General features: G+C 35.8%; 1 protein-coding gene across 1 annotated transcript in view; it reads left to right on the top strand.

Annotated features, from left to right (window-relative positions):
- The window catches only part of LOC102843525 (acyl-CoA-binding domain-containing protein 6-like), a 336,108-nt gene that overhangs the window by 17,858 nt on the left and 307,798 nt on the right, over window positions 1-10,452 (top strand). Inside the window, exons 2-3 of the mRNA XM_006887775.1 lie at window positions 637-701; window positions 7,134-7,230. Coding sequence (XP_006887837.1) covers window positions 637-701; window positions 7,134-7,230 — 162 coding nt within the window. The remainder of the gene's footprint in view (window positions 1-636; window positions 702-7,133; window positions 7,231-10,452) is intronic.

Genomic DNA, 10,452 nt, shown 5'->3' with positions numbered 1-10,452 from the left:
CTAGTTTTCACAGCTGATATTGAGCTTCTCCAGCGGTTCTTTCCACAGATGTAATCGATCTGATTCCTATGTATACCATAATAGGACACTTTAAAATTAATGCACTTTATCCTAGAATTTGAGATCAATAAGAATCAATGAAAATATTTTTAATTCTGATAAACTGAACTCTAATTGCATGTTTTAAAAATTCTTCCGGATTATAAATAATAAGAATTGTATAATTACATTTATGCTTTCTCTTATGTAGATAATTTTTCTATTAATTTATAAATACAGCTATGTCACCCATAGTTCTGATTTAATTACAATATTAGATAAGAGTTGCATTTTTTCTTTTTAAATATATTTTTATTCATTCATTGTTGCATATTTTCTTCCCTCCTCCCTACTGCCTGGCCTAGTTCACTTTGCAATGGAAACATGATAAGAGTTGTTTCATGTAGTAAGCCAAAGCGGTCTCTATTTAAAGTCTGTTTAACTATGCTCTTTTAAAAAAAAATTAAATGTTGTCTTAAATTGATACAGAAGTACTCTATATTCTGTAGGTATTAAATAAGCATAAAAAAATTTGAAATAATGTTGCTCAACCATTTCTTTTAAAAATAAATAATTTTTTTCCCCCATTTCATTTAGGTCAAAGTTGGAAATTGCAATACTCCTAAACCAAGCTTCTTTGATTTTGAAGGAAAGCAAAAATGGTAAGAAATTCTTGGTATCCCTAATGAGGTTGTTGGAAATGATTTAGGTGTTTAGGAATTAGAAAGTAGTGAGCAGATTAAAGAATTATTTTCATATTAATCTCTCTCTGGTCTCCAGTGTACTAATGACAGGCAATTGGGACAGAGATTAAAAGAATCCGATTTTAGCTAAATCTCCTAAAGTATTCTTACGTGAGGAGGTTCACAGCAGACATGCATTCTTTACATATGAGTAATTTCTTAGCTATTGCTTGAGATTCTTTTCTATCACACAGCCCCTAATGCATTACTATTTCTCCCCTTTGAAGGGATTTTTGGAAGGAGGAAGAAAAAAAAAGTAGGTATTAATTCTTACTCTGAATATATAATAAAAGATTATTACCACTGCCATTGCTACCATCTCTGTTTTGTTGTGATTTTATTTTTTAACTTCTGATTTAAAAGCACCCTCTTTTCATTTATAAGATCTTATTTTCCCTTACCTTGTTAAAAAAAAAAAAGAGAGAGAGAGAGAAGTTGCATATATACCAGGGAATACTTTGGAGCCTGAGCCCTGAAATTAAAAGTATACAGGGAAGGGTTGAAAACAAAGCAAAAACCAAAGAAGGAATAAGAGTTGTGTAGAGAGGAGAAAGTTTTAGGAAGGATGGATTCTAACTTTACATTTTGCAGTTATGCTACTAAAAGTCTGATCCTCTGGACAAATTGCATGTCTTCAAACTGTTACTCATATGTAAGGAGATACCAGTGTTAAATTTCACACATTGTACCCTTTGACAATGTCCTTCCATCCTGAAGAATTAGTAGATGAGGTCGTGTATATTGCTTCCTTATCCTCGAGAGTTCACTATCTTTATGTTAAAAGTTGTGTATAATTATTAAAAATCTATGAACGAATAAAAAGTGGATTTAAAAGATAAAAAAAAGAGATACAGAAATTGAAAGAGAATGCAAATCAGTTGCATCATTAATCACACTATTTAGTTCAGCTAAATACATTTTTGGTAAAAGACTCTGTTAGTGAAGGAAGCTCTGCATGGATTTCCATTTTGGCACAGGCTTTCTTTGCTAATGATAATAATTTTCTGATACATTTTAGTGCTCTTCTAGGGAATAGTTGTGTGTTTTCTTGTTTTAGTTTATGAAATTTTAGATTATTATGATTATTTTTCCCCTATGTCTTACCTCTTTTTCCATTTTTTTAAAACTAAAATTGTTTAGAATGTATAACCAGCATGTAAAGAATGTATCCATCAAGAAAGGATACTAATAAAACCATTAGATCTGAATCTCTTGAGAACAATATTTACATATTCTGATCCAGTTTACTGACTAATTACAAAGAAGAAATCTAGTAGATACTGCTTTTACCCAGTCATCACTCTTGCTATTGATGATGGAACAAACTGACATCATGTGTCCCTGTGTGATGATTTATAAAGGTTATGGCAGCTGCTGTTGTTACTAGGTGCCATTGAGTCAAGTAGGACTCATGGTGACACTATGAATTTATATAGCTATGTCAACTGTATATGTTGCTTTTACCAAAAATATTTAACCCTATTTTAATTATGATGAACCATTTTTGGTAAGAACACCGTATAGGTAAAGAAATAATAACAAATTCAAATTGAGGGATATTTAGTAAAACAACTGGTGTGTAGTTTTTTAAAAGGTCTGTGCCTTGGAAAATGAAAATGTATAGATACCTGAACTCAATGTTATGTGTACATCTTGACTGGTTTATGGTCTGAGAGAAAAGGAATTATTGGTACAATAATAGGAAATCGGAAAGTTTTTTTAGGTTGTTTTTGTTGTTATGTATTGTGGAATCAGACTTGACCCTTAGCTCACCCTCCAAGTTTCCAGAGGCAGTAAATCACATGGGAGAAGGGGAGCTCTGGTGGCCTAGTGGCAAGGAACTATAACTACAATCCCAGAGGTGCACGGTTCAAATCCACCAAATGCTCTGCTGGGGAAGGAGGGACAATCTCCTCCTGTACCAGTCAGATCTGATTTGATGGTACACTCACACAAAAATAATAAAAAAAAAAAATTAAAAAAAAAATCACATGGGAGAAGACTGCCCATCTTTCTCCTGTGGAGCAGCTTGGGGATCTAGACTACAAGCCCTTGGGTTGGCAACACAGGTCTTTAGCAGAGGTCACCAGAGTACCCTGGTTCATAGGTTAGACATGTTAAGTCTCCAAAATTTGAACCATACTATATTGTATCTATCCTATCGATATTTATCAGCACAAATGTATATGAAATACATCTGAAGTGTCAAGAGATTTGATAAAGTTTAGATAGCCTCAGAAAGGATTTTATATCATCACAGTAACAGAGAGAGTAAAAAATAAAACGGGAAAAACTATGGGACTTAATTCCAGTTCAGGGAGATAAAGAAACCCTGGTTGGATATAGAAAGAATTGGCAGAAAAACCTAAAGAGGAAGCCCATCCCAGTAGCTTAACAAAAAAAGAAAAGAGTGATTTAGAAAAGGACTCAGAATTCAGATATTACTATTAATGTTGTAGGAAGTTCTTACTGGTTTGCCTCCCCCCCATTAGTTTATTTACACAATTCAAATACAAATTTGAACAAATTCTTTCCATTTCCCTCACCCCACCACCCATCAAAATGTACAACCCAATGATTAATCCCCTTTCCCCCCAGTACATCCACATCCCTCTGCTTCCAGCCTCTTCCACCCCTCCTGAATCCTTATACTCATTCTACAATAATGATCTTATACAATATTTATCCTTATGGGACTGAGTTAGTTCACTCAGCATAATGCTCTCCAGTTCCTCCCAGGTTAGGTAGTAATTTACAAAGTTATTGCTCCTGTGTGCTTTATAGTATTCCATTGTGTGAATGTACCATAATTTCTCAATCCATTCGTTTGTGCTTGAACATTTGGGCTGTTTCCATGTTCTTGTGATAGTGAATAATGCTGCTATGAACATTGGAATACAAATCTTAGGTTGTGCCTCAGTTCTCATATTCTCAGGGTATATTCCAAGTCGCATCTCACTTTTTAAATCCTTGGCCCAGGCCTCAGAATTCACTGTTTATAGTCTCCAGATGAGATGACGGTAGAAGATGGTACTGTTATGAACTATCAAGTGGGAATCAATTCACAGCTGAACCTCTAGCAGATTTTCAGAGGTAGTCAATAGCATAGGAGGAGATTGTCCATCTTTCTTCCACCAAGCAGCTGGTGGATTAGAACTGCATGCCTTTATGTTGGCAGCATAACACCTTACCACTAGGTGACCAGAACTTGATAACAGTAGGAGAATGTACATTTACTTCAATGAAAAAATCTTGAGCATTTTCCCCAGGAATTATTTTTGTGTGATAGTGAGCTTTTGTACTACTGATGTTGTTAGCTGCTTTTGATTCTGACTCATTGCAACCTCCTCTGTGCAGAGTGAAACTCTTCTGTAAGATTTTTAAGACTGGCATTTTGAAGGAGATTGCCAGGCCTGTCTTACACAATTCCTCTGTGTGGGTTCAAACTGCTAGCCTTTAGCTCTTTGGTTGGGCCCCTTAAGCTTTAGTACTATCCAGAGACTACCGATGCCATGTTTTGTTGTTGTTATTGATTGCTGTCAAACCAAGTATGACCCATAGCGACTCTATGAATCAAAGACCAAATGCCTTTCCATAACTATTGTCATTTCTCAAAGTTCATAGAGTTTCCAGAGGCACGTTTAGGAAGTGTATGCCACTCCTATTTCCAAACCTGTTTTACAACTGGGAGCTCACCAAACACTGTTCACATTGGGAAACCAGTCTGGTATCTCATACCCCACTGGCACAAGGTTCAGCATCACAGCAAACCCAGGTTACTTCATACAGCACATTGACAAAGAGTGAGACAAAGAGTGATGTACAAAGTGGAAGAGTGTCCTCCTCCAGATATACCAGCATTAGTCATATTTAGCAGTGGTTAAGTGTCATTGAGTTGAATATGATACAGAGTAAGCTTTGCACAAAAGACCTGTACTCTGTTCTGTAATTAACATAATTTCTGGACATTTATGTTGAGTTTGTAGAGTTTCCAGAGACATCTAGTTTAGGGAGTGGATGCCACTCCTGCTTCCCACCATAAATCAATCTGGAATTTCATCCAAACATTGTACATAATGGGTAACAGTTATGGTATTGACAAGACTGTTTTGATAAGACTGATGCCGTAGGCTTACGTAATTTCTAACATTAGAACTACTTCTATTGATTAATGGTATTCTCTATAGGCATAACAATTGGGTTTTGGAAGTGGTAGTTAATAAAAGACCTTCCAAAGAACAGTGTGGAAATTATTAAGCAATATCAGTAATATCATATACAAGCAAAATGCTGTTGGAGATCATTTAAAAATGGCTAGAACAGTACATAGACAGAACTGCCAGATGTTCAACTTCAGCTTGGATTTAGAAGAGGCCGTGGTACCAAGGAAATCATGGTTGGTGTCAGATGTATCCTGGCTGAAAGCAAAGAATACCAGGAAAACGCCTCTTTGTGCTTTATTGACTATGAAAAGATACAGGATTATGTAGATCATAATAAATTATGGCTAACATTTGGAGGAATGGGAATTCCAGAACACTTGATTGCACTTGTGTGAAACATAAACCTAGACCAAGAGGATGTTGTGCGAACAGAGCAAAAGAATAAGAATATTTTAAAATTAAGAAAGGTGTGCGTCAGGTTTGTATTCTTTCTCCATACCTATTTAATCTATCTGCTGAGAAAATGATTTGAGAAGCTGGACTCTATGAAGAAAAATGTAACATCAGGATTTGCAGAAACTTATCACTATAACCTTCATTATGCAGATGACACAGCTTTGCTTGCTGAAAGTGAGGAGGACTTGAAGCACTTGGTACAGAAAGTTAAACACTGCAGCCTTCAGTATGGATTGTATCTCAATGTCAACAACAACTTTATCTTACTCGGAGCCACCGTCAGTACACTTAGTACCAGCAGTCAGGAGATCAGGAGACATATTGCACTGGAAGTCTGCAGTCGGGGACCTCTCCACACTATTGAGCAGTAATGATGTCAGTTTGAGGACAAGGGTGCCCCTGATTCAGGCCATGGTCTGTTCAGTTATTTGCTATGCATCTGAGACCTGGACAGTGACTAAGGATGACAGAAGAAGAATTTTGATGACCTTTTGTCATGTTGGAGATGAGTGCTGAAGATCCTGTCTTCTAAAGAACAGATAGATAAGTCTTGAAGACGGTGCCGCTAGAGTGCTCCTTGGAGACCAAGATGATGAAGCTTTGTCTCACATAATTTGAGCATGTTGCTAGGAGATTACTCCTTGGAGAGGGCCATAACGTTTAGAAAGGTGGAGGGGCAGCGAAAGAGAGGACCACTAGGTGGATTTGACACAGTGACGGCTTGAGTGTATCAGAGATTGTGAGAATGGCGCGAGACAGGAGAATGTTCAGATGGGTTGTTCATAGGTTCACTATGAGTTGTATTCAACACACCTAACAACAACACAAGATCACTTGACATGATGACTTTAACAGTGCTCTAGGATATAAGAGGTAGTAAGAATAGCACAGGATAGCACAAGGCTCAGATGTGTTGTTCATAGGGTTGCTATGAGTCATAGTCAACTCAGTGGCACGTAACAACAGTTACTAAAATCTTAGATATTAAAAGAGCTTGTAGATAAATTAATAGGTAGGTACAAAAACAGCTGTTAGATGAGTTGACTCTGCATGACTTTACGTTCAGGACAATGAAATGTTACCTTGTTCTGTGACGTTAATGATCACCTGCATGTTCCAGACATTGTTGTGTCAAACTGTCTCAGCAAGAGTCTTCCTCACTTCACTGGCCCTCACTTTTACCAGTCATGATGCCTTCCACTAGCAGTTACTCCCTTCTTTGATCAAAGCAAGCTGGTCAGGTGGTGTTCTCTTGTGATCCATAACATTTTCATTGGCTAATTTTTAGAAGTGAAACACTATGCACTTTATGTAGTCTGTATTATCCTGGAAGCCCTGCTGCCCCTGTTTTCCATTGGTGAGCTGGCTGGTATTTAAAATACTAGCAGCATCATGTGCAGGCCACCACAGTATAACACACTGACAGTGGGAGATGGATGTGGACAAGGGTCCTCCAAAACTTAAGAGATATGCAGTATATCTATGTTAATAAGATATCTTAAAGGAAGGTAATTAGGAAAAAGTGTCCATAAAGGCTTAGTAGGTAGGATAGGAAAAGTTGGGAGAAACTGCTAGGGACCAATATAAATGTAAAAAAAGAAGGCTGTTCATCTTGGCTTATTATCGTCTCAAAATCTTCAGGCCCATAAAATGTACATATGAATTATTTTTGTTAACGGTTGTGTTCACTACTTAGTTATTGACAAGCCGTTTTGGATATTCTGTACCATAGGGAAGCATGGAAAGCACTTGGTGATTCAAGCCCCAGCCAAGCCATGCAGGAGTATATTGCAGTAGTAAAAAAATTAGATCCAGATTGGAATCCTCAGGTAAGACCTAATGATTATAAGCGATCCTTTCTAAACACAATATTTTTTTAAAATATTTTGAAAATTAAACCAAGACATCAGTAACATTCCCAAAGTTTTATTCTTTTAAGCCAAGAGGTTATAAAAATCAGTGTAATATTTATCTGAAAGTACTATTGTTTAAATATTAAATAGTCACTAATATAGAGAATGTCTTCAAATTATTACAAGTGTATTTTTTAATCATGTGAAAAGTCAGTTCATTTCAGGATTTAAAAGAGTTTAACTTGAGATCAACACTATCTTGAGAAAAGGAGTTTCTCAGATTTTTTTTGAATGAGTACCTTCAGTGCCAAGTACACAGGGCTTATTGGGAGAGAGAAAAGATGAGTAAGACATACTTTCTGCTACAGTATACTTTAAATACTTTAAAGATAAGATAATGGTATCAGATAATAACAACAAGTGTTAGGGAGTCAGGTGGATTAAGAGATTACTGTGGACTTTAGGATATTGGATATTGATTTAAAAATACCTTGGTTTTGTTTGTTTTAGTATACATACCTGGAGAGCCTTTTAAAGCATCTAGAAAAAATTTTTTTCAAGTGGAATTGCTATTTTATTAAAATTCTAAGACCTATTTGGCAGCTATATCAATAATATTTAAGCCAAACCATTTAAAGATTAATGAATTTAGCGAATGTGTTTGTAGTAATTCTTTCATGGTGTATAGTGACTATCAGAATTTTTGTTCTATTGTTAATGAGCTCTTAATATCTCAAAGTTGACAGAAACCTTAAAAAATTATCTTGTGTACCATATAAAATTAATTATGAGTAAAACAAACAAACAAACAAAAAAAAGAAGAGGTGACTAGGAGATCTTTAATGGTACAACTGCTTTTTGAACATCCCTGAACATTTCCTGATGTTTTTTATTTGCATGCGTACACAACTTAAAAATTTTCCATTTTATTAATAGATTTTATAAATTATGAAATATGCAAGCGAATATATACTATAAGGATCCTAAGGGCATAAAATTCCGTAATCAAGAAGGAGAACCAAACTCAGCCTAAAGCAGTGTTTAAAAACAAACATGTATGGGAACTCAAGGTGGGGAGGGCTGAGGATGGGTAGAGGCAAAACCACAGAGTGGCATGAAGGAAATGGGAAGAATCTGGGCAAAAAGACTGAGTCATGTTGAGCAGGGTCCTTTGGTGATTAATTTTATAAAACAGTGCATGAAAATGATTATATGAAGTAACAATGTGAGTGAATATTGTGAAATATAATGTTTAAGAACTTTGTAAGCAAACCAATAAAAAAAAATTCAAAACAACAGAACTTGACTTTCAGTTTCTTTAGAGAAAGACTACCTCTTTCTTTTAGTCTTGGTGGAGTCAATTCTTCCTTATGATTTGTTCTTGTTGCTTCTGTTGCCTGGCCCATGAGGGAAATTAGTTTATGGCTCCTGTTGTTTTGTCCTATTGAATTGGAACTGACCCTTCCTTATCTGACCCAGCAAGTTTTCAGAGACAATGGACAATAGACAATAGAAGACATTTCCATCCTTCTCCTTCAGAGCAGCTGGTGGTAAATGACAAAGTTTATTCTTTCTTAACTATTCTGCCTTCATTATGAAATAAAGTTCTATTGCCAAGAGGTACTGATTTAGTGAATAAGAAAGACCAAGAAATTGTGGTGTCGTCAAAGAATATTAACTGCCAGAGACTGAACAAATCTGTCTTAAAGGATATATGACCAAAATGTTCTTTGCAAGAGCAAAGATTGTGAAACTTAAGTCTCTCATACTTTGGACTTATATCAGCAAAGGGACATAATGGTTGGTAGAATATAAGGCCAGCGGAAGAAGAGGAAGACTTTGAGAGGGGTTGACACAATGACTGTGGCAGTGAGCTCAAACATAATATTGTGAAGGTGGTCCAGGACTGACCAGTATTTCATTTTGTTGCCCATAGAGTCCTTGTGAATTGGAACATGGGTACCTCACGACAACTGTGACAAATGCTTGCAGATTCTGTGTGGTTATGTAGTTCTTCCATATAGCAAGAATACAAACAGGTGTTAAAAGCTTTTAGAGAAGAGAAGAGAAAAAAGAGATGATGGAAAGAAAATAAAGAATAGTAGAATCATGTGAAATAACATCAAAAGGAAGAACATACATATGAATGGAATTCCAGTACACAAGGGGGGGAAACATTGTTAAAATTGTTGAAGAGTTACTAGAAGAAAACTTCTCTGATCTCAGGAAGAATTAAGAAAACCACATTCAAGAAGCTCAGAGAATCCCAACAGACTATACCCCAAAAGAAGAACTTCAAGACATATCATAATCAGATTCTCCAAAATCTAAGATAAGGAGAATACTAAAAGCAGCACCTACAAAGGAGAACCAATTAGATTAAGTTTTTATTTTTCAGCAGAAACCATGTGAGCAAGAAGACAATGAGATGGCATATATAGAAGGCTGAAAGAAAATAATTACCAGCCAAGGATCCTGTACCCAGGAAAACTGTCCATTATATTGTTGTTGTTGTTGTTATATAGGAAGGAGAAATTAGGTCATTTGTAGAAAAGCAGAAAGTTAAGGATTTTATTAATATAAGGCCAGCTCTACAGGAAATGCTAAGAAAAGTCTCTCACAAGCAACTCCAAAGGAAAATGATGGACCAACTCAGTCCTGAGAGGGCAATTCATAGCAAAGGAACAAACAAACAAATTATAGGTGAAGAGAAAGACAATAAACAGTCAGAGTGGTCAGTACAATACCACTAAAGAAGGAGAAAACAGATACACAAAAGTACATAGTTAGACAAGATGAACAGATATGGATAGATGAAAAGAAAATAAATAAAAAATTTAATTGGCTTTCCTGTTCCAATGACCAGGTTAGAAAGGAGGATAGGAGAAATACCCTAGAGTGCCTGCCACAAGGACAATTGAGAATTGTCATTTTGTTAAAAAAAATAAAAAATTGTTTCTTAACTATTTAAAAGGGAGATGTGATTCGGTATTGTCATGACAGGAGTCCAGAATGAAGGCTGCATAGTGGGGTTTACTTTTCAAAGAGAAGAGCTAATTCGGGGGAAGAAAGGGTGGGCAGGGAGAAAAGTACAACAATCAATGAATGGAAACCCTCAGTCTCTGTAAACTTTCATTAAATTTAATAATAATTAAAAAATAATAAAAAATTGTTTCTCTTAGAGCTCTGAAGCAAGTA

The sequence above is a fragment of the Elephantulus edwardii genome, unplaced genomic scaffold (genome assembly GCF_000299155.1).
Source record: "Elephantulus edwardii isolate Elephantulus edwardi_28Jun2011 unplaced genomic scaffold, EleEdw1.0 scaffold00061, whole genome shotgun sequence".
Classification (NCBI taxonomy): domain Eukaryota; kingdom Metazoa; phylum Chordata; class Mammalia; order Macroscelidea; family Macroscelididae; genus Elephantulus; species Elephantulus edwardii.
This window is presented reverse-complemented; position numbering and strand designations above follow the sequence as displayed.